Raw genomic sequence first — 25,691 nt, 5'->3', positions numbered from 1 at the left:
CCACCCATTCGATTTTCTTATTCTTGTTAGAGAAAAAAAAAAACACATTGATGCTATAAATTAGTTCAGACTAGCTGTAATTTAATTTCCTTCGGCTTCCCGTCCTCAGCCACATGAACATGTCATGTGACATGTAAACACATAATCCACATAGCACTGAAAGGTCCATTGATAGCCTTCCTGTCCCTCTGCTAGCTCGTTTTATGGGTCCGGTCCTGCACGTACGGTTACATTCGCTGCTGAAAATGTTTGCTCTTGTATCTGGAGGCACAGCACAAAAGCTGTAGATTTGTCCTTAGCATTAAAAACGTTGACTGAGACGATGCTTCAGTTTTATTTCAAAAACACGAGATACCTTTTTCTTTCCTTACTCAACTCTACCCCTCTGAAGGTGTTGGTTCGGTTCTCAGTCAAAAATGCTTCAACTACGAAACAGGAGTTAAATTATAAAACACTGAAAAGCTGAAAACTGTACAAAAATAGCCAAATTTAGCACTCAGAAACATGCAGGCGAGCTCATTTGTGGGCAATAACGATTTACAACCAGTCTCCTCTAACTTTGAGGTTAGTTAAATGATGACTCAAGCAGCTGATGAATTATAAATTACTTTGCCTATTCATATTTCAGGGCCACCGGATAAAACCTCATTGGCTCCCAGGAGAGGGGAGCAAACTCAGCCCTTGATATGAACCCAACGTGGCACTAAAAGCACCCGTGAAGGACTCCACATGCACATACACGTTTATAAAACCCTAGAGCAAATTCAACACCTTATGCAATAATTTGTATAAACTACATTGAGAAAAAAGAGAGAGAGCATCAATGTCCAGCACCCTGGTTTGCAGTATAAATTCAGCCTCTGGCAGTGACTGCACAGGGTTGTGTTGGAGTAAAACACCACGGATGTAAAGCAGAGACACAGGGGAAGAACTCCAAGCATCAAATAAAAACTGAAAACAGCCTCAAAGTTAGAGCATGAGTATATCAACCCAACTTTTTAGGTTCCAACTGCAGCATATTCTTGCTGTTTTCTTGGTCTCCCACAAGAGCCAAAATGGGCCACAGATAACTACAAAAGCTCTGGGCTTCCTTACATATCAATAGACTCTGGCTATTGAATTAGCATGGCCAAATTTCCGCTCCGCATAGCAAGAATTACTAAAAAGGCATGTATTCCTCCTCATCCTCCAGGGTTTATTTTTAGAGAGTTAAATTAGAAATATTATTGTGAGAGCTGGTGAGGAAAATGGCTCCAGGGAGGAACTGTACCAGAATGTAATCATGTTAAGTCTGTGAAGCGCAGTGGGGCCATTTGCATTCGTGCTTACGAGCTTGATGAGGCCACAGAGACATTACACAGAGTTAGAAGAATGTGCAGGTCAATGCCAGGTGTGTGTGTGTGTGTGTGTGTGTGTGTGTGTGTGTGTGTGTGTGTGTGTGTGTGTGTGTGTGTGTGTGTGTGTGTGTGTGTGTGTGTGTCTGTATAAATATGGTAATAAACCTAACCACCTGTGGTTAGTGTGCCCTTTAACCCACGACAAACACTATCCAGGCTACTAAACGTTCATTATGTTATAAAATAAAAACTCTAAGTGTTGAAAAAAGGAATTACACGAAGGGCAATAAGATCCTGCGTAAGAATGCTGTGAATTCTGGAGGATCTGCTGAGTGACGACATGGGGTTCAAATGAAAAACACATGGAGGAAGACAAAAATCGCCTGCAGACCCGTCTCACACTCATGCACTTGGACTTCTTACACAGTTGTAGTTAGAAAAAGGTCCAGACTACAAATGATGTCCCATTAAAAATTATACATATTCAATTTATCATGCATTAAATGGTTTTAAGAACTGATTATACGCGGGAATACACCTGGGCAGACTGGATCGCTGTTGTGAAATCTATGTAATACGTTTGTATATACAAAAACATCTCTAGATAACTATATTTTAATATTAAACTAACATGACTACAACTAAGTACAACTGGCAAACAAAAGGAATTTATCTGAGTCATGGAAATATGAATGAATATTTAATGAAACCTTAATAACCATTACATTTATAAAATCCAAATGAAAATGAGTATTTTTTTCAGCCTTAATCAGACTCCATAATAAAAGTCTTGTTTTTGACCCACTTAATCCATCAAAAGTCATTGCTTTCTTAGACTTTTTTCCAGGTGTAAATAAATAATAACTGATGTAAAACTTTTTTCATTGCCTCTGTGCAATACTGTGATGCTGCGATGGCTGGTGACCTGTCAACGTGCACCCTGCCTTTAGCCTGATGACATTTGAGGATAAACACCAGCCCCATCAGTGACCCAAGGTGGAGCGAGTGGAGCGAGTATAGTAAATACACGGATGGTCTAAACTTGCATTCAACAAAGCACCTTTTCAGCCCTTTGAATAAGTCCTACTGGACCTGACAAGGTCAGTCATTGTATCAAAAAGCTCCTAATGAGGTAACAAACACACACACACACACACACACACCGCTGGGGCAACTTGGGAGAGTGTTTTGCCCAAGGGCAAGAGGACAATCTGTTTCATCAGCTGAGACACAGCTTCAGTTACATCCCGCTGCCTGCTCAATGATACTGGTTTAATTTAGACTGGACATGTTTCCCATTATATAATCAATTATGGGCTCTTTTAGACAAAGGAATACATTCATTATTTTCTGGGAAGATTATCTCTTGACAATGCCATGTTCTGCTTGGAAACCTTGGGTCCTGACATCCATGTGGATGTTGCTTTAACATATATATAAAGACTGTTGCAGGTCAAACCAACTCTCCTCCTTGGAAGAGGAAGCAGCATTCAACATTAAAACACTGCACCCCAAACTTCACTAAGAAAAACTGCTCAGAAATGTTTCATGGAACATGACAAAAAGCCAAAAAGTGTCAATCTGACCTCAAAAACTCCCCTACATCCTGATCTGACACTACAGGACAACCACAGAAGCTGTTTGTCCATGTGCCACAGAGACAGAGCTGCTCTTACTGGCTCGGCAAACTCTGTGGTTCTGATGGATGTAAAATACAAGAACCACGCACAGTTGTAATTTATTAAAAAAAAAAAAGAGTAGGTGATGATGATTGCAAGATATATCTTGCTTTTCAAAGACTGGTGTGATAAAACCGAGAATGCAGTCTCACAAATCTTTGCTTGTACAGCATGATGTCAATGCTCATTTTGGTAGATTTAGGAAGCTCCTGTTTATTTGATTACAGAAAACTGCATTGTTGACATTTAAAGGAACAACAGTTAACATTGATTAGATTTTAATTTGGCAATTATAAAAAAAAAAACATGTCACCAATGAAGGTTTTGATGTAGTACAATGTGTCTACAGCATGACGCCTCACAGGTCACTACTGCACTTTAGGTTCTTATGAGAATAAAGCCACGGACGTAAGCCAAGACATTAAAGAGTAAACAAATTAACTCGTCCAGGATGTTGTGCATTCTCTCGGCAGCTGAAAGCAAGGAGACTTCCACTAACCTAATTTGAGCAGCCAGCCTTCTCTGTCTGGGTTAAAGAACGTGTGTGTCAGGTCATTCCCATCATCCTCTGGGATCTTAAAGGGTTCGCTCTTGATGCTGTCGTATAGATTCTAGGAAAAAGAAGAATAAAAAGATAAGATGTTGCAGAGATGAAAAATTAGAAGAGCACGTTGACATTAGAACTCTATTTTTGACAAAGACAAAGACTGTACTTTTTGAAAATGAAGCTAGAGGCATCAACATCAACAATGTAGACGGAACTGTGAGTTCCAATGACATCTGACTTTCTGCTACGTGTATGTTTATTTTGCATGTGATAAATTATCAAACGGCACTCAGTCAAAGCCATACTGAACTTTCATCTGTACATGTTTCGAATGCACAAGTTTGTCCGAGTTCTCACCCTGAGTAGCTCCTCTGGGAGGTCTCCCCCCTCATTGATCCCTCTGTTCATGGAGATGAAGCGCTCCACTGGGGGCTTGTCTCTAACGTTGGGATTGTGGAGGCTGGTGTTCAGCATTATAATCGCAAAAGACAGGACATAGCAGGTATCTGTGGAGGTAATTGCACACAGTATTACCGGGAAACTTTCATTTCTGCACAAGTGAAACGTTTAGTTTGACCTGCTTGGAGTTTATGGATTACAGTAGAAAGGATTCAAAGTGTTGATCTTATATCATTATGTAATACAATTATGTAAAAGATATGTGTATCTGAATCTTAGAAACCGTCCGTACATATTTTTTTCCTCAAAATCCAAATGAAAACATAGTCATCTTTATAAAAGCATATACCCGTATTTTCTGGACTATAAGCCGCACCTGTATATAAGCCGCATCCGCTCTATTTAAAAAAAAGATATGCAAGCCGCAAATATTTATGTTGTTAGATTAGACATTTACTACATGTACAGAAGTATTTTGAACTGTAAATGATGTACATGTTTGTACCTAAATAGATCCTTTCCTAACAGTGTCTTTTAACACGGCAGCAACTTTGCTGATTAAAACTGGACAGAACCAAGAGAAAATAACCGGTATTTATTTATCTATTTATCTGTTTGAAATCTGCTTCTACCTACTTCTATCTGCTAAAGAAGAAGTAGCGTATTCTTCTTTGCATTTGTTTTGTCTTAGTTTTTATTCTAATTCCGGTTAGAGCGCCCGAGCGGTGGAAGAAAAATCCACAGAATAGCCGCACCTTTGTATAAGCTGCATGGTTCAAAACCTATGAAAAAAGTAGCGGCTTATAGTCCAGAAAATACGGTAATTAAAAAAAAAAGCTGTTTTTATCATAGTGAGTGTTACATAACAACAGCAGGACCGCGATTTATTGGTCAACCATATATCACTTCATTTTCTCATCACCGAATATAAGATTCTTCTAATGAAAAAGAGAATTTAATCAACAGAAAGTCCTTTTCCAGACACAGCACTTTGAAAGCCAAGTGTCCCTGCTGTCATGACCACAAACACACACACGCTCCTCTGTGATCGACTGCTCTCACACATCATAACTCCTGTTCCCAATCTTCCATCTCATCCATCCACACCGTAACTGTCCCAGTCAACATCCTCCGGACTGTAATTTGCAACTCTGCCACCAATAACTTAGTCTGGGTGTGACACCGCTGCACTGCATCAATATTCATGGCCCGAGCCATCGCCAGTGTCCTTACTAAACACAGGAGCTGCAGACAATGCACAGCGAGGCACGACGGCACTAATGACAACTATTGAACAGGAATCGATGTCATTATCACCGCTGGAGACACAGATACTGATTACACTCAGATTGGAGAGGAACTTGCTAAGTGAGCAATATGTCAACTGCAGTGGAAAATGAAAGTAAAATAACTGGACCTCAGTTAAGGACAGAATCTGACTGAAAGCACTAACAGCCGTTCTGATGGTGTATGTCTGTGGAGCGAAGTCAGAAGTTGTTTGAGGAAAATCTCTAGTTGTGGTCACATGGTCGGCTTTATGCAGCACAAACAAGTCCAGCCGTCTAGTGGGAGAAGACAGTCGGGAGCATTGATCCGAGTCTGAGGTGGTCTATCTGCCACATGTTATCTGTCCAGTCTGACTCATGAGTCTGCTGCGGTGTGCGTGGGGCGTGTGTGTGTGTGTGTGTGTGTGTGTGTGTGTGTGTGTGTGTGTGTGTGTGTGTGTGTGTGTGTGTGTGTGTGTGTGTGTGTGTGTGTGTGTGTTGTGTGAGAGAGTGTGGTACCTGTGGACTGGAAGACGCCGGGATTACACTGGCAGTATCTGGAGGCAAACGCCTCCATCATTCGATCAATCTTCTGAGCTTCACCAGGAAGTCTGAAGCTCCACAGAAACTGCCTGTAACAGCAACGACAGAAGCGATAGTGGCATGAAATATTAACGCAAACTTTGTTTCATGGTAGCCGAAGGTTTGCTGAGTTAAGAACCCCAAGTCTCTGATATTTCTTAACATCAAAAGGATGTTAAAAAAGGATGAAAAAAGAATTTAGTTGAAGATTGCTTCTTTTGCAGGACTTATATACAATTACAAACGTTTGACCGCGCAGTTCATTTGCAGAAACATCCACAACATCCACATCCGTCTTTTGTTGAAAACATCCCAGACACAGAAATAACAACAGGATGAGTCCACGATACAAGACGGTGATTAAAACCAACAACACTTTGTCAACACCATGTATTTGCTCATACTGCACACTAGTCGAGCCGGTTTCAGACAAGCGGGAGACATCTCTCTGATGTTATCAAAACTTTTCAATCTAGTTTCATCTCTTACAAACAAGCCGGTCCACACGCAGCAACCAGTAAGAGACATGTGGACATCTGATGTCACCTGAATGTCGGTACATTATGCACCTGTTTTCATTTGCAAAAATACAAATATAGCACATTATAATAGTTAAACTGTTGTGAAAAATTAGATGTGTTGACATGCACTTTTATAAGCTGCAAAAACAGCCCTGCTTGAAATAAGCCTAACATTCCTAAATCTAGTCAAAATTGCCTTATTTTAAGCAGAAATCTAGATAACTAGAATTCTCAAAAGTAGCAAAATAAGTCTAAAATTTTCTTCTAATTTTCTTGAAACAAGGGGTTTTCACTTTTGGACAAATATGTTTTTGCAATGTGTTTGCAGCAGATGAAAGGACCTATCTGTCATTTATTTTCAGATGTATTTTAAATAAATACATCTATTGAGGATCATGGACCACTTTCATTTTGAATTTCTTGTGATGATGAAAGAAGGTAAAAGATTTCTTTGGTCAATAACTCTTAAGTTTTAATGTTCAGTTGAAAAACAGGTTTCGTATGCAGCTCATAGGAAAGGTTGGAGCCAACCAAGAAACAGCATCCTGTCCCTAGGGATGGGCGGTATGGACTAAAAAATGTATCACGATCATTTCTGGCATTTATCCCGATAACGATAAAAATGACGATTAAAAAAATACCAATTCAACTCCATCTTTTTAACTTCCTTCCTTCCTTCCTTCCTTCCTTCCTTCCTTCCTTCCTTCCTTCCTTCCTTCCTTCCTTCCTTCCTTCCTTCCTTCCTTCCTTCCTTCCTTCCTTCCTTCCTTCCTTCCTTCCTTCCTTCCTTCCTTCCTTCCTTCCTTCTTCCCTTTCCTTCCTTCCTTCCTTCTTTTTTCCCTTCCTTTCGTCTTTCCTCCTGCTCTCTCCTTCCTTCTTCCCTTCCTCTTTTCTCCCTTCCTTCCTTCCTTCCTTCCTTCCTTCCTTCCTTCCTTCCTTCCTTCCTTCTTTTTTCCCTTCCTTTCGTCTTTCCTCCTGCTCTCTCCTTCCTTCTTCCCTTCCTCTTTTCTCCCTTCCTTCCTTCCTTCCTTCCTTCCTTCCTTCCTTCCTTCCTTCCTTCCTTCCTTCCTTCCTTCCTTCCTTCCTTCCTTCCTTCCTTCCTTCCTTCCTTCCTTCCTTCTTTTTTCCCTTCCTTCCTTCTTTCCTCCTGTTCTCTCCCTTCCTTCTCCCCTTTCCTTCCTTCTTTCTCCCCTTTCCTTCCTTCATTCCTTCCTTCCTTCCTTCCTTCTTTTTTCCCTTCCTTTCGTCTTTCCTCCTGCTCTCTCCTTCCTTCTTCCCTTCCTCTTTTCTCCCTTCCTTCCTTCCTTCCTTCCTTCCTTCCTTCCTTCCTTCCTTCCTTCCTTCCTTCCTTCCTTCCTTCCTTCCTTTTTCCCTTCCTTCCTTCTTTCCTCCTACTCTCTCCTTCCTTCCTTCCTTCCTTCCTTCCTTCCTTCCTTCCTTCCTTCCTTCCTTCCTTCCTTCCTTCACGTACGTTGTGCGTCGATTTAACGCAGAACCATAAATCAGCTTTACACAAAAACGTCATCAACGGGAATTTATCGTTTTTACCGCGAGATGACAAATTCTTATCGTGAGGAATTTTTTTGACGGTATATCGTGAACGCTAAAATATCGCCCATTCCTACCTGTCCCCCTCTGATGAAGACAAATAAATGCTGATGCCACAAAAACAGAGTTTTTAAAGCATACACTGCTGTTTAGCGTGCTGCTTCTTCTTGAGCATCGTGCATGTGTTTCTCAGTCTGGGTGTTCTCAACTGTATTTTCTTAACCGCTCACCTTAACGCTTGGACGAGGTTGAGGTCTGCAAATTCGTGAAGCTCCACAAAAGCCTGGAGGACCTTGATGTTAAAATCATCCCTGGAGAGCAAGAAGAATAGATGTGATCATTTTCAATACTCACATGTCAAATAAGAAAACAGAAACCTTGTTGGGTAATATTATAAAAAAGTGCTGCAGTACTTTCTGAGGTTACAGGGGGATGTTTAAATCCTGCAACGACATGGCAGCCGCACTTTCAGACACAAAGCTGTAGAGTTGCCTAGACTAGGTATCGTCACACCTCCATTGTTTTGACAGGCCTACCTAACAACCCTCCGATAAAAACCACATGTTCCTTTGGCTATTTTAGTGGCATGGTCTCCCGTCACTGCTCTCCTCCATAAATCTAGAAAATCTACTTCCTGCTGCTCTATGTCTGTGCCTGAGTGCAGGCAGTGCAGATGGAGACTGGAAAAAGAAAGGCAGCAGGAAAACAGAAGGAAATCCGGAGCGCTCACCGTTCCCCTAAGTAGTCCCCGATGACTGTTTTGTTGAGACCCTCTCCTTTGTAGAGGAACTGCGCGATGTCTTCAGGGGTGTTCTGGAGAAGATCGTTTTCCAGGAGAAACTGGATTCCCTGTTGAAACATGACACTGCAGTTATTTCTACTGGTTTGCTTTGAAATCTAATTTACGACGGAGTATTAGGGCCAAACAAAAAAACAAAAAAAGGAAATTACGAGAATAAAGTCATAATGTAATGAGAATAAAGTCGTAAAATTACGAGAATAAAGTCATAATATTACGAGAATAAAGTCGTAAAATTACGAGAATAAAGTCATAATATTACGAGAATAAAGTCGTAAAATTACGAGAATAAAGTCATAATATTACGAGAATAAAGTTGTAATATATTATAAATATATAAATATAACTTCACAAGATGCTCAATATTCCTCATTTTAACACAGGGAGAAGAAGCTCTTCCTGTTAGAGTTCTCATAAATTATATTCTCATAATATTATGACTTTATTCTCGTAACATTACGACTTTATTCTCGTAATGTTACGACTTTATTCTCGTAATTTTACGACTTTATTCTCGTAATATTACGACTTTATTCTCATAATATTACGACTTTATTCTATTACGACTTTATTCTCGCAACATTACGACTTTATTCTCGTAATTTTACGACTTTATTCTCGTAATGTTACGACTTTATTCTCGTAATGTTACGACTTTATTCTCGTAATTTTACGACTTTATTCTCGTAATATTACGACTTTATTCTCATAATATTACGACTTTATTCTATTACGACTTTATTCTCGCAACATTACGACTTTATTCTCGTAATTTTATGACTTTATTCTCGTAATTTCCATTTTTTCTTGTCTTAGTTTGGCCCTTATACTCCGTCGTACTAATTCAAAAGAGTTGTTCAGACTATAAAAATGCAACGCAACGGGTATCATTTATTGATTTTAAAACAGTTCGAGCTCTGGCTGACCTTTTTAGGATCCATATTGAATTTCTTCCTTCCCATGGCGATCTGTTTGTTTCTTTGTGTGGTTTTGCTGGGATTAAAAGAAGAGAAAAAGCGAGATAAACACACGACTCAGTCACATCCATCGCGTGTTAGTCGGGTGTGGTGTTTCCTTCAGGCTGCTGTGTTTGCTCACTACATCAGTTTTTTAAAGGCTTTTCTAAGACAGTTTATTTACTACTTTGTCAAACAAACACTGAGTTTGGAAAGTGATTAAAGGAAAAACTGTTAATGTTCAAAAAAGTTAAACATGACAACATGCGATTCTCTACGAGCAATAACCCTTTCCATCTGCGAAAAGCAGAGGTGCATTTTTGCATGTTCCTTCAGCCCTACGCATCCTGCAGCTATTTGGAAGAATATTATTTCAAGTTTTAACGTTCCACCTCTTCTTAACAGACTTTCAAACAAGCCGCAGGGAAGTCTCCACCTTTATTTGTCAGTGGATGCCCCAGTTGCTTCAGCGAGTGCCAAAAATAAGCCCGAGTCCCTTTACCAGCTGCACCTGAGACACAGCCCGACACATGGCCTTGCTCGACCTCAACAACCAATCACACGAAGGTCTCTGAATACAGGCTGTTAGGATAATGTTTAGTCGACGGGCAGTTCCGCTTCACTCTTCAAACAATGGATGATTGATATGTCAACACACACACACACACACACACACAATGACAGGTGTGAGGCAAAAGTAGTAACTGATTTGGAAAAATACTCTATTATATACTGTAGCTATTGTAATGACAGATTCATGATTAGTCCAGCTGTAAACTAAACGAGAAGTAGCTGGTTTTAAGGCAAAAATAGTATTCCATTCTTTTCAAATTCCCTCTGATTTCCTCTGAATTTTAGTCTCAAAGTTCATCAATGTAAACAACTTTGAGTGTTTGCTTTAGGATCTATTATAACACACTTTAAACTGTCACTTGACAGAGTCAACTATTTAGATCTGCAACACCAAGTCACCAGAAAATGAGTTTACCTATATGTTGAGAACTGATCTAGGAGCTAACACAGGCCAGCCTGGCGAGTCATATCCACCACTTTGCTCAGAAAATAGGAATGGTCTTTCACTTTTTTTGTTTGATATCTTCAGAACAAACTAATAACCTGATGGAAATAATCAGTATGTTCAGCAACAGTTCATTCTAATAGACAAACAAATCCATGAAAGCTTACCTCTCCCCCACACAGGTTAGCTGTTCAATCTCAGTCATCACTTCTGCAATCTCAAATTTCAGCCGCTGCAAACACAGGACACTCATTTGATCACTTACTGCATTCTTTATAATTGTATTTCAGCCTATTTATAAACAACATGGTTTACTTTATCAAACCAGGCCCCTTGTGGCATACAGGTCACAGTGCTGACCACCAAGTATCTTCCAACATGCAACACCTCCCCTTAACCCTTATTAACCAACAAACAACAGCATTATCAGAGTAACTCACTTCAATATCATCCAAAAGCTCTTTTTTCCTGCGTCGTATGTTAAACAGCTCATCTCTCTCCTCCAAAGACAGGTCCTCGGGCACTACGAGAGTGGGGGAAAATTAAATAGCACATGGGTGAGAGAGAAGGTGGAATAGTGCTGTGAGGATGGATTAAATTAATTCACCCTCCGACCAGCCAGTCAGAGTCAGGGATTAATCTTTACAGAGGATACCTGTTCAATGAAAACAGTCCGAGACATTGCATATACAGTAACCTAGATTAGTGTGCTTATAGACGCATTCAAAGTGTAGAATTAAATAGACTACAAATCAGGAGCGCTCATAGTTCCCCATTATTTTTGCAGCCCTTTAGTTTTGTGAATATTTTATTGAAACTAGCAGGTGGGTGCACTTTTGAGGGGAACACAATGCAACACAGTTCAACTGGGAAGATGCTTTACATATTACATATTCTCTTCATAAGTGTTATCACTTTGATGAAATTATTGTCTATAATTTTAGTTTATTGATGAGTGTTAGTCTGAGGAAAGAGCGGATAAACTCTCAGATGTTGGTTTGAAAGTAGTAGATATAAGAATTAATATTATAGGCAGTGGTGGACAGTAACGGAGTAAATTTACTTGAGTACTGTACTTAAGTACATATCCAGAGGATTTGTACTTTACTTGAGTATTAGATTTCTTTGGTACTTATTACTCTTACTTGAATACATTTCCAAGACAAATATTTTTACTTTTACTCGAGTAAAATTCTAGGAAGGCTGAAAAGTACTCGTTACTTTCAGGTCTGCTCTTTTTTCTTCTTCCCTAAAACCCTATTGGACACAAGTTTTTGTCAAAGGAGTCGGACTCGGAGCAGGGACTTTCACCAAATCCTTGGCCGTATCTTAACTCAATGTTTGAGTTCGACCGAGTAAAAAACGAGGGCACAGACAAACCACAGACATTTACAACTTAAACTTTACAACTTAAATTAATTTAGAAAAAATATAGTAATTTACTGATGTGGAAAATAAGAAATTTACTCTTACTTTTACTTAAAGTAAATTTAAAAGCATTTACTTTTGGATACTTAAGTACCTTTAAAAGCAAGTACTTTTCTACTCTTACTCGAGTAATATTTTGACTGAGCTACTTTTACTTGTAACGGAGTAAATTTTGACCAGTAGTATTTGTACTCTTACTCAAGTACTGGGGTCGAGTACTCTGTCCACCTCTGATTATAGGTCTGAGATCGGAGGTACCACGGCTGTTCTGTCCTGTCAGCACACACAAGTGGGGGGCTCAACATTTAATATTCATCATGTCTGGTCCACGTAGACGCGGTGATTTTAACCCTCTACTTGACTGCTTTTAAAATGTTAGATTTAGATTTTTTTGCAACTGAAATTTGGACAAAAATATATATCTTTGAAGTTTAATATCAATTCAGGAAATTTACATTTTTTCAGAAATGTCAGAGTCATGCTGATAAGATGGAGTGACTTCGGTTAAAGTTAAGAAAACATCTTTTTGACTTTCTTTTTTATAAGAGAAGTTGTAGCTGTTTTAACCTCTTGGAGTCTGAGGTTTTTTTGACCATCGCGTGGAGCAGTCAGAATACACACAGACCAACTCTTCAGACCTTGTGGCTACAATCCATCTTTTATAGACAAACAGTCTATAGAGTTGATGTAAAGGGCAAAATTTTGAGCAAGCAGTTGCTTAATTTCCCGTATTTGGCGGTTAGACCACAAACAGTTTCAATCATCTGGAGATGTGTTTGTGTCATCTGACAAACGTAAATGTACATTTCTGAGCTAAATCCTGGACACACTGTCATGAACATAAGACACATCTTCTGCACATAAATAAGAAAACAGGTCCAAGAAAGCACATGTTGTTTTCACCACAACAGACAACAAAGGACTTTCTTGAGTAACCCGGTCATAATTTCTGACCAGACACTCTAAACAGGATGCATTTTTTGGCACAAACTGATTCCCATATGCTACAGTGGAAATGAGGCACATGTCTCTTCTGCCGATGCGTCCAAATGTTGACGGCCCACACCAAAACAATCCTGATGTATAAACATGTATAAACACGAGAGGCCAGAAGGGAGAAAAAGATTCAGGGGTGAACTTTACATTTAAGCAAATAATATAAAACATCTAGACTTGTATTACTGCTGCAGAATGTTGCTTAATTAGTTAATGTCTCATGCAGGTTAATTAACTTATTCAAAAGGAAAGTCTTCATTCGCTTCATCTTGCACCTTTTTTTTTCTCAAATTTTCAAGCAGGTGTTAAAAGTGCCCAACACGTTTGAGGAAGAAGTTTCCCGGGAGAATTTTCTTTTGAACCACAGAAACTTCCCTGTTGAAAAGCAGATGATTTCCTCAAATAACATCCTGTGTGTGTGTTTGACACACATCTAGCCAACCTCTGAGCATCTGGCGAGTCCCGCCCCCTCAAATATTGGAATCCTGATCGTCGGCTCTCATCAAGCCCTCTTTTGGTGTCATTAGTGCTGCAGCGACGGAGATCTGCGCATCACTCAGCGTGCACGCTCCGCTGCGTGTGCTAACAGACTGTGTACACACAGGTGAATACACGCTACACAAGTCATGCGTGCAGAATTTACACCTCATTCACATGACATTAATTTAACTCAACACAAAAAGTCCCAAAAGTCACCTACTCATCCCTTCATTTAAGTGTGCCACATCAACCCCCCCCCCCACACACATAGACCCCTCTTTGGACCTCCCCCACTCTCCCTTCTCCTCCACAAAGCAGAACACAGCAATCCGTTTGAGAGCCAGCTAACAGGAGGAACTAGGTCATTTTCACATGGAGCTATACCAGATTGTGCTTTCCTACGCCGTTTTTCTCTCTCTCTCTCACACACACACACACACACACACACACACACACACACACACACACACACACATGCACCCACTCCCCCTCCATCTCACTCTTAGTCCGCCTCCACTCCGGTGCTTCAAGTGGGGGTGAGCGCCGATTCAAATCCCCCAAACTGAATCATACCACTAAGCAGCTTTGCGATTCAGGCACACCCTCCCACGAGTGTAAATAATGATCAAAAAAATGGGGTGGGGGGGGCGTTATTGCTGCTCTGTATTTATCTAGTGTATCTCTCTTTCCCAGTGTCTGAATCAATCCTTTCTGACCGTTTTCCTCTGTAAGACAAAGTGACAGAAGTAGCATGGACTATTAGGTTATCATGTTCTGAGGGCAGGGAGCTCAAGTTATCGCAGATGAGCAGTCGGTCATGAGAGCAGAAATCCAGATGGGTGCAGATACCGCAGTCTTTCTCACGCACACTGACAATCACAGTACGCACCAGCTTTCACCAGACTTTACAAAAGAGAAGCAAAGAGAAATAATATCAAATAGCCCTCTAACTACAAAGAGAACATAACTTGAAGCAGTGATTAGTCATATCTTAAATGTAAAGTGGGTCAAGTGTTAATGGGGTATAAATACCATGTCTAGCGAGAAATGCAAAGCTGAGACATGACTCACTCTTAATTTGTCTAAATGTCAAAAGAATCCCTTTTACTCGGTTGAGTGCAATGAAGAAAAATCTTGTAAAAACCCTGATAGGATTCACTTGTTTCCTCGTTTCTTGATGTTTAGTTCCAGAAGGCTTTGTTATGTGTGCAGGTGATGTTAATGAGAAAATAGCCATTTCTTTTATAATATACACTATTGTTATGTACAGAATATTCAGCATTTTTTGTAGTGATATGGAGGCTGAAAAGAGGTTATTTTAGACACTTTTCCTATCCCCCTAGCCCTTACATTTATAATTAACTAGAGAAAGAAACTTGAAGCTTGACTTTTATGAGTAAAAGTTATATCAGAACCTCTTTTATTTCCATTACAAATGAGTGAAATCCATCTATGGAAGGGGATTGTTTTCTTGGGAGTCACGTAGACGAGCTTCTGATCATCTATGTATATAAATATATAGACAGTGATGTCTTATAAATACTTCAGCATTGGAGACAGCATCAGTTTTATCAGTGCTGCAACAAGTCTCTTCTGTTGAAGACCAGTAAAGAACTACATTTTCTAAACCAGAATGATATTTTATCTGTCCTCCCACCTCTCTTCTCCATGAGTTAGGTCAAAGAGATGGTTCTAAAATCACTTAGGCAGGCACTTAGATGTGCCTGTCCTGTTATAGACAGTTTCCACGGATGACTTATTTACCATCTCTGTGTGACAAACGGTAGATTAGAGGATCAAGAAGCAAGGCCAGCTACGAAACAAGACTGCCTTGTCAAGCTTAAAGTATAACTACTGTCTCGTGAGCTTCTTTAAAGTTAAGGTCGCTGGAGCAAAAGGCAAAAAAGTAAAAAAAAAGTGGAAAACAGGCAACGTCTGCCTTCGTGACAGAAACAAAGAAAGCCAAGACAACAGAGGAGAAAAAGAAAGACTCAAAAGTGATGCAGGAACAAATACCAGCCAACTGGACATCTTTACACTCTGTCACAGTTGCTCTCATTTCTTGGCTCCAGTTAAGTTGCTTCATAAAGCAGCAATTGTGGAGCAAGGAGACCCTGCGGGTAACCTACGTCTGTAATGCGTAAAACACTCCTCCATCCCTCCTACTCTGGCTGGAAGAGCTCAGCTGGTTCAGAGAATGGGACAAATTGTGTCAGGAGACAAAGTCTGCTTGAGCTAACAAACCACTGCTGTGTGTTTGGACCATAAGCAATAGTAATTTCTAATTTCATTCTGGGGGCGACTGCATCTCTACATCCTGCACTGGACATCTGATACATTATTCATGGAGGTGTAAGAAACTGCGCATGTGTGTTGATGTGAGTGCATTTCCATAGAGATCAGACAGTTGTATGAGAAATCCATATTAGGTTATAAAAGTGTATAAACACTCCTGCTTAACCCCGGCCTCAGCCACATAGATTAGCAATGCTTGACTACTCAGGCCTTTCAAATTATGACATAGGGAGCTGTTGTTCCCGTTAGGATCAATACATCATCGTCGAAGTTCAGACCTGCAGGCTTGGCCTTTTTGTCAACCAATGATGGCTAAGTTTGTCTGTGAGCTGATGTTTTCTAAGAAAGACACATGGTATCTGCTATTTTTAAGCAAAGGTTCAAAGAGTTGGTAGGTTTTCCCTTTCCAATCTCACTATCTTCCTAAAATCGCTACTTCTCAGGAAAGTAGCAGGTCACTAGCATTTGACCACACCTGGGACGGAGCGTTAAGGTTAGGAGGCAAGTTCAGCCAGGTCCCGTGTGCTGTTATGACAGAACAGGAGCGTTTACCAGAGGCGGAGCTAGAGGGGAGGCTGGGGTAGCACTGGACCCCCCTGAAATCTGATTGGTCCCCCCAAGTGCCACCCCAGATGATTGACATATCAGGGCACCGCGCACATCTTGTCGAAAGGAGCCAGTTGCGTTTTGAAATCAGCGACTCCTGACTACTATGTCCCTCCTGTACAGTAGTTGGCGCTATGTACCACAAAGATCTGTAATCCACCTTATTAGGAGGAGAAGAAGAATTGCCACAGAAGAAGAGGAAGATTTGAATTAGGGTCAGACGTTATCTTTGCTGGAGTGCCTGGAGCCAAATTTGATCTTGAAAATGGCTAAGAGATTGACAAAATAAAAAGAGGAAGAGGAGGAGAAGGATACATATCCTTGATGGACAGTGAAGTCCTCAGTCACTTTTTAAAATCACTTTTGTGTTCAGATAGGAGATCGTTGTGCTCGGGGCCATGGGTATCAAGCTAACGTTAACGTTACATCTCATGGCGTCTACAGATCACCACTGTCAGTTTCCAACGGCTGCTCCACATTAACGTCTACATTTAATTCGGGTTGCCGCTTATATTTACGTGTTTCTGTTTGTGAGTGATTAACTTTGAGTGAGTAAAGCCTGATTTATGGTTCTGCGTTAAACCAACGCAACCGGAACTGCGTTGCTACCAAGCAAACCAATCACAGCCCTCTCGGTCTGCGTTGGGTCTGCGTCGCCGCGACGCGTAGTTACATTTTTTGGGAGGTGCTTTTTCTTTTGTACTTTTGTACATTTTGTACAGAGTGAATAAACTTAAACTGTGCTTAATATGTACATTTCAACATTTAGCGACTCCGATAACAATTGATTGTTCGAGAAACTAATTCATTGTCATAGTCTGTGGACCCCCTGAAATAGCCTTGGCCCCCCTCTGGCCACCCCAAGGTTAAAAGTCTAGCTCCGCCACTGGCGTTTACTGGTTGTGGGCCTAGAGCAGGGGTCGGCAACCCGCGGCTCTAGAGCCGCATGCGGCTCTTTAGCGCCGCCCTAGTGGCTCCTGGAGCTTTTTCAAAAATGTTTGACCTTTTTTTCCTTTTTTTCTTCTTTTTTTCTCTTTTTTTCCTTTTTTCTTCTTCTTTTTTTTCTCTTTTTTTCTTCCTTTTTCCTTTCCTTTTTAATCTCAACATTTCCACTTTTTTCTTGACATTTCGACTTTTTTCTCAAAATTTTGACTATTTCCTCGACATTTTGACTTTTTTCTCGAGATTTCGACTTTCTTCTCAACATTTCGCCTTTCGCCATTTGTCTTCATTCTAAGGCTTATACATACAAGACTTTTCATTTTTTGCGGCTCCAGACATATTTGTTTTTTGTGTTTTTGGTCCAATATGGCTCTTTAAACATTTTGGGTTGCCGACCCCTGGCCTAGAGGCCTGAGCGAGACGCTGATTGTGTTTGTGTAACTGCTGTTTCCAGGTGTACTTCGGGCTGAGTCAGGAGAAGTTTGATATCCTGGTGGGGAGAGGAGCACCTGGGTTCGAACATACTGTGTATTTGGAGCTGCAGATCATTTCAAAAGAACATTTTCATGGAAAATGTTTTTTATAAGTCACATTTCTACCACTTAAGCCCAAGTTGTTGGGGATGTCTTTCCACACAGTAGCTCTCTTCTGTATGTCTTTAAACATATATTCTTCAACACAAGAAATGGTTTTATATGAGCTTAAACTGTAGTAGGCTATATGATTGAAAAATTCATCAGCCCCCACGCCCTTGTGTTTTTTGCTGCAACTTGTCTTCTCCTCTTAATCAATATGAATGACACCAAAGCTGTTATTGGTGAGAAGACAGCATGCATTCATCTGTGGAATTAAAAAAAACTAGTTAATATCTGCTAACTACTTCCAAGACAGTTATTTGGTCTCCTAGCAACTAGCATCGTACATTGACGTGATTTGTGCCTGGCTGCAGATTGTGGGGCAGTTGAACACCAGACATGTGCAACCTCCATTCACGAATAGTTAGGTTTAGGTAACGTATCAGGGGTACGTGCTCCGTAGGGTGGAGGTCACGGGTATCCTTTCTGGAGCAGAGCTCAACTACCCCACGGTCTGAGCTACCCTCACAAAAACATGCAGCAGTCCTGGGCTATACTGCCCCCTCTGGGCAACCGGGGAGCCAGATGGGGGGGGGGGGGATCCGGCCGGAATAACGTGATCCTTCCACGCGCTACGTCCGGCCGGAGAAACCCCACCCTGTCTGGTGAAAAGATGCAGCCTGCTCACAGAGCATTTCGCGTCAGATGGACACTGCTGCTTCAAATTAAAACAAATCCATTGACGAACAAAAAAGCAGCTTTTTTTTCTGAAGCATGCCATGTTTTTGTTTGGAAAATAAAATCTCCCTTTTCTTAAGTTGGGAAGCTGTGTAAAAAAGTAAATTAAAAATAGAATGCAATGATTTGCCAATCTCATAAACCCACATTCGATTTATCAGAAAACATATCAAATGCTGAAAGTGAGACACAATATCATTTAATGAAAGGAATAATAGCTAATTTTTAATTTTGAACTCACATTTTAGCATACTGATTATTGGGACAGCTTAGAGTCTGGCTGCTGATTGAATATCTCCTAGTCTTTGAAACTAGTAGGAGTAAAACACAGTTGCTGTGACAGACATTCAGATCACCAGAAAATAAAATGTGTAACTCAGGAATTTCAAACATGTTAGTAACTCACTTTCCGTTTATCAGGTTCATCTCAGTGATGGTTATAATCAGCTATCATTTCCAATAAAATCTCATGACTCTCTTATAACTGAAACTATTGGCTTGTGCTACTGTGCCTTGTCACGGGACCATCGAAAGGAAGGTCAGATTCAAAATAATCATACCGCAGATGACAGCGATTTGTTTCAGGTCTTTTCGTCATGTACTCATGCACTTACACAATCTCAAATATGTCCCTAGCATAAGTCACTGATCATTATCTAAGTTACAGTCTAGAATAACTTATTATATCTGGAACTCAACATGTACATGTAGCTCCTGAAAACTACTCAAGGCCTTGTCCCGTCCAGTCTGTATGGACATTTTAGGAGAAAGGCCTTCATGCCAATCCTACCACAATAAGCATCTTTATCCTTCTCAAATTGACAGTCTTGACTGTAATGGTGAATGCAAAGAGAAAACAACCTCAGAAACACTTCCTGATTTTCGGCAGGCTTCCAACAGGACAATGGAGGGGATGTCTGCTGTGACGGGGGCTGGCCTTTCCTCTAACATTAGCAACCACGTAAACACAAAAAGGGTGCGAGTCCTTTTCCCACGCAAATGATGGATTCTTACACAAGTTCACAACACTCAGAGGTGGATTGCAGCCTGGCAAAGCCAGCAAATATGTGCAATCCAGTTGAGGTGAGTATGATACGAGATAGTAAGGTGTGTTTGGTAGAGGTGGTGAGACACTGACAAATAAAACCCCACATGACTCATTTCTTACATTCAGGGAACTTTAATGTTTGCATTCGTGCCAGAGTGAAAACATAACCCACCCACTTCGCAAATATCCTTCCCCAAGGATGTTTTTTTTAAATTTCCTTTAAAAAAAAATTACATACTGAATTTTCATTTCAATTTCCAACTTTTATGTTGACTAACAAGCCGCCAGCAGAGGAGTTAAGCTTATCTCCTCTGTAAAAGTCCATACTGTATCTGGTCCAGGTTTTAGCAGCTTGTTTCCCACTCATGCAAGCTGCAATTGTGCATAGTAATTGTCTTTTCCCCTTCTGTGGCACACAGCTCTCAAGTGTGCACAAATAAGCACTTCCACACGCAAATGCACACCCACACTGACAGTCTTTTTGAAAACTCCTGACTCCTGACAGATGACAGTTGTGGTATGGAAATAGTCCACATTCCTGCTGCTACAACCACCCAATCTGGTCCAGCAGCTTGTCTGCACTCCTTCCGTCTTTTATCCATTGCGCTGCACTTTTAATTCACATACTTCTGCTAGTCTTCTCAAGTCTTTTTGCTATTTCTTCTTTCTGCTTTTATTATTAGCAACAGGAGTTATAAATGCAAAAACTGCAGGATTCAGACCAGCTCAATTGGAACCTGTTGTGGAGAAACTCTCCAGAAGTGCAAGTGCTTTTTGTGCTACGTATTGTGCTTCAATCAGATTAGACGGCAATGTGTCTTCTCACTGACAGAAAAATACTTTCTGGCAGGTTACAATCAACCACTTTGAGAAAACATACAACCCAGCTCAGTGTTGATTTTGTTAGAGAGCAAACACAAATTATCCTCAGCTAAAATAATTTCAGCAACATGGGTCATAAAGGAAAAACATTAGGCACAAAACAAGCCAAAGCATGTGACATTGTGACTAGAAGACTAGATTATTGGCTCTGATAAATAAATGTAAATACAGTTTAACAATGATGAGAATCGGATAAAAAAATAAGGAATTAGAAATTGAATTTTGTATGTGTTTTGAACACATCTGACTAAAATTAAGACATAAGCTACAATCCTGAAGTAACTTTTTGAAGAGTTATATCACTGCATTGAGTCACTTCTACATATAGCGATTCTGACATTTCCTGCTCATTATTATACTTCGAGATCATAATCTCTAACTGCACCATTCACTTTATCTGTATCAGATAAGACCTCTTTCAAGGTCACTCTAATGTCCTCCAGTCGAACTTAGAAATAAAAACACAAACATTAATATCGTTTATCCATAGATTCATGGAGCTTATGTACATGTCAGTTTAACTAGTTTCCGCAATGGAAGATCAGCAGAACACTGAAAATCATACGCTTTTATTTTCCACTCCACTGTGTTTCCAATAACATTAAGTACCTCTTGGTCTTGCACTTAAGTGATGGTGTAATGGAGCGTGAGATGGACAGGGACCGGCAGAAATCCAGGCATTTTACTGGGCCGTAGTGGTGAGGTGGAAAGCTTTTGTATCACATGTCCTCCAACTCTCTCTTCTACGTAGTGATATCATGGCTACAAGCAGCTAAAATGAGATTCGTTGATGAGGTGGCTGAGCCTTAAAGATAGACTGAGGGGTTTATCTCTGAGTGGAGTCAATACTCATTCATGTTGAAATGAACCAGCTAAAATGGTTCAGGTGTATGATTAGGAGATCTCCTGAGTATATTTGGCCTGAATTTTTTTTAGGTTCTGAAACAAGACCTTGCTGTACACACTAAAACCCTTGAGGATTACACATCTCATTTGGCTTTGAAACTTCTCTAGAACCCCCAGGAGCAACTGGGGCATCATCTGATCTGAAAAACAACCACACTGCTCTCCTTGGAGGGGACACTTGCTTACACAAGCTACTTTATAATGCACAACGCTTTATTGATGAATCTGGAGGCTATACAAAGCTTGTATTTAAAGTCTACTTCATTTACAGAATGAAGAGCAACATCACCTTAATGGAAATAATGACTGTCTCCTAGTCTGGGAATTACTTGTTGTCCATCTCCTCTCAGAGAACACACCCACAACATTCCCCTTATGAAAATTAGATTATAAAGGAAAATCAGAGCTTACATCAAACAATTTTGCCGTTTGATTCTTCAAAGCACTGACGACTCAATAACACAATCCCTTGAAGTGAGACAGTCTTTTATTCATGAACAAGTACTTAATGTGCTAGATTTAAGTCTTTTCCCTTTGAAATAAAAAATAAAATCTACCTCTTAGTAGCTTTTTTTGTGGGACCATCAAAACTAAGGATTTCAACAAGTTTTAATGTATTATAACACAATCTATAATCTTGCACAGTTTTATTGTTTGTTTGTGTTTTACCAAAGAGAAAGCAAACAAAACAATCTCAACATATTTTTGTTTCACCGATCACTTACTGGCAGCTTGAGATCATCCCTAATTTCTTTTCCACTTCCTTTTTTGTACGTAATGCTCTTTATAATCCCACACCCTGTCTAGACAAGAACTTTCCTAACTGATGGATCCACCTGTTACACAATAACACAGCTCCCTAAAGCCAGCGTGCGCGGGGGCCGGCTGGAACTAAGTCCTGGAGAGTTTTATGTTTGTTAGGTCTTTCAGTCAGATCTGCAGAGAGGAGATGAAAAGTCCCCTTGTTAAAAACCCTCACACAATGGCAACAGTCCTAAATTGGGGGTGAAGAATCATAAGTTTGGTCCCATATTTTTTTCTTTGTCTTTATTTCTTGAGAAAGAAGTAGTGGAATGTTACTGCAAACAATCATGAAACAAAAATCTTTCCAAAAAAAATAGTTCATCCATCCCTCTACCACCATTTGCCTAATCAGCCAAAGCTTAGCAAACTTTATTCAGCCCAGCAGGCCGTTGTGTAAGCCAGGATGATACTGCTCCTCCAGGGAGATGTGTACCACAACAATCACAACCAGACGTGTATGATAATGCTCTGTTCCTCCACATGAGTCCTGATCCTTTGTTTTATGTTCTTTAGGTCCTTTCATTTACTTTTTGTTGGTCTTTTAATGTAAAAAGAATATGTTCTTCATATTTTTTATATTAGCAAAGGAAGATGAAGAGTTACAAAAAAATCTAACAAAACAAATCCAACCAAATATGAATTATGATGAAACGTTTTTTGTAGTTTACGTTCATCTATTACCCTAAGGTTCAAACTTGTAGCCACGCAAGGATGATAAACTGAAAGAGATGCAATATAATACTCATACATATATTTTCATCTCTGTAAAATTGTATAAACATCTGTGTTTTATTACCAGGAGCTTTATATCTACAGTGCACGACCAGGTCCTCCTTTATTAGAGCCATTATGTTGCATTGACACAGTTAACAGAAACCTGGATCGGACCGAACACCTTTGCTGGAAACCACTACAGCTCAATTGATTCTTCACCAATGGTTAACACCAACTCTTGCGAGCTCTCCCTTGAAGGACTTTCAGATGAGAAAGAGACTGATTATTAACAATGGGAAAACAGATGTTTGTCCTTCATATATCTGGATTTATTTACTGGGTAGGAAATCCCAGAAAAACTAACAAGAACCAGAAACTCATCTTTGCTGCACACATAAAAGAAATATAAAAAATTCCATACAAGAGCCTTTGAAATAAATGTAATCCAAGATGTAATCTTTATTGCAAAATTAATCCGACAGTTTGTGCCAAATTTAAAGAAATTCCCTGGAGGCATCGAGACAGACAGACAGACACGTCCGTCTTTCGAAAAACACAATGCCTCTAGCTACGTCTGTTGCCGGTGGGGGGACATGAAGTAACCCATCACGACAGCCAGTTTACCCATTTACAATATAAAACACAATCAGACTAATTAGTCGGCTTGGCCCCTGGTCAGACAAATCCATACTTGACACTCTTTCTCAGGTGATCTCCACCTTCCAGGGGAAAATACTTTAGAACAATTGACATGACTTAAGGTTTTTTTTCCAACATTTTTAGCGACCTAACCATAGTAACAATAAGTACATCTGTAAATGTTTTAACTTCTTAACAATGGTAACCTTTTCTCATGCTGACCTCATCTGTTATATATGAGGAGCCTTAAGATCATAGCGTCCACAAGAAAGGATCAACTCTTTAGGAAAATAACTCATCAGTGTACCCACTGGAAGTCTGCATTAAATCTGACATTTAACAAATCTGCTATGATATTCGCAGTCTGACATCAGGGACCCAGTTTTTCTCAATTCATCAAACAGGCAATTGACCTGCTATTCTTGGTTGCAAGCCAAACATGAGTAAAATACTCAACAACAAAGCAAAAGTAGCAGGTAACTATAGCCATGAAAGTGCATCAGGTCTCAAGTAAAAGAGGACTATTTGCTGCGTGCAGGTCTGTCAGGACACATGAGTGAAGAAACTTTCTCTGTTCAAACACCAGAAAACTGAAAAAATGAACCATTCAGGAAATGAACAAAGTCACAAATGCACACAGTCTGAGACGGCGGACCCCTAAGAGATGAGAAGAACATGCACGAGGTCTGATTCAAGGCGACAGTGTGGGCAACTTAAAACGGTTTGAGCCTAAAATCTGGAGAAGAGCACAACGCCAGGATACCGTCAGGAGGGAGAGCGGTTCACAAAGACAAAGAGTCCCCCCAGCTGTATATTAGGACTATATGTTGTTCCGAGACAGCAGGAAGGTGAAGAGGCAGTTGAGGAGGAGGAGGACAGAGAGAGAAAAAAAGTTTATAATTGAGTTAAACGCTGAGCCAGGATTTCTTTATTGCACAAAATATGTGGGCGGTTCAAGTCAGACGATCACTATCCCAAGTTCTGCATTAAGGGGTTTTCCAGATTCTGTCGTTCTGCAGACAAGAGCACATCCACATATCCATCCAGTTCTACATCCTGTTCAAAGTCACGGAGGCCTGAATCTTATCCCAGCTGTCATAGGCCAAGACACCTTGGACACATTGCCAATTCATCATCATTCATCAAGAACCAAAACTAAGAAACAGAAAGCTTATATCCATCGTGCAACCCATTTAATCTTAAATGCATGTCTTATACACTGTGGGAGGAAGCTGGTGCACCCTGCAGGCACAGGGAAGACGTGCCAACTCCACACAATAATCTCCGGTTTCCCTGTGACTTTAAGGGCCATTCACTACGAGAATTACAACGATAAATATAACAGAGTGAATATACCAGTGCCAAACACTTCTTGTGTCTGTATACGTGTTTAAAATAAACACAACAACATCATTTGGCACCATTGTTGTCACAGTCTACCGTCAATTCTTGTCTACGGTGTTGGTGTGGACTCCGTCATTCACTTAAATTGGATTAATATTTACAACCACCTATTTATAACTATAATGTGTGGGTTTTGGTGGGACGGTTCTTGTCTCAATGTGTTTTCTCTCTTGAACTATAAATATGATGTTGGGATCAGGATAAACTGGAGGCCACCCACCATCTGCTCTTTTTTTTTATGACCCCGGCTGTATGTTTGAGCTCAGTGTCCTGCTGGAGAAAAAATATGAGGCAGGTCACATCCCTCCCCAATGGTGCAGTGTGATGGATTATAGAGTACACAGTCTCTTCAAACATTTCTTTCACTGTTACGTTTTTAGGTGACAGGCTAATTCATTTGTAAGATGTAGAGCTAAATGAGTAAGTCAAGATGTGGATCCCATCAGTACTTACTACTGGCCCTTCAATGTAACCTTATAAACCTACAAAAGAGGCAGTTACGTTAGTAAATGAATGCAAAGAAGATTAGCCAACATTTTAAAAACTTTAGACGTGAGTAATACACCTAGATTGTGTAAGCATG

General features: G+C 40.2%; 1 protein-coding gene across 2 annotated transcripts in view; it reads right to left on the bottom strand.

Moving 5' to 3' along the window:
• The window catches only part of LOC133421517 (cytohesin-3), a 51,150-nt gene that overhangs the window by 6,097 nt on the left and 19,362 nt on the right, over nt 1–25,691 (bottom strand). For both annotated transcript variants that reach the window (XM_061711170.1, XM_061711169.1), the window contains 8 exons: nt 11,092–11,174; nt 10,819–10,883; nt 9,604–9,670; nt 8,609–8,727; nt 8,109–8,189; nt 5,747–5,859; nt 3,921–4,069; nt 3,516–3,627 (listed from right to left, as the gene is read on the bottom strand). In XM_061711170.1, coding sequence (XP_061567154.1) covers nt 3,516–3,627; nt 3,921–4,069; nt 5,747–5,859; nt 8,109–8,189; nt 8,609–8,727; nt 9,604–9,670; nt 10,819–10,856 — 679 coding nt within the window. In that variant the 5' untranslated portion in view covers nt 10,857–10,883; nt 11,092–11,174. The remainder of the gene's footprint in view (nt 1–3,515; nt 3,628–3,920; nt 4,070–5,746; nt 5,860–8,108; nt 8,190–8,608; nt 8,728–9,603; nt 9,671–10,818; nt 10,884–11,091; nt 11,175–25,691) is intronic.

Source organism: Cololabis saira, chromosome 21 (assembly GCF_033807715.1).
Source record: "Cololabis saira isolate AMF1-May2022 chromosome 21, fColSai1.1, whole genome shotgun sequence".
In the NCBI taxonomy this organism is placed as follows: domain Eukaryota; kingdom Metazoa; phylum Chordata; class Actinopteri; order Beloniformes; family Belonidae; genus Cololabis; species Cololabis saira.
The sequence above is the reverse complement of the archived record's forward strand: the minus strand, read 5'-3'. Positions and strand labels throughout refer to the sequence as shown.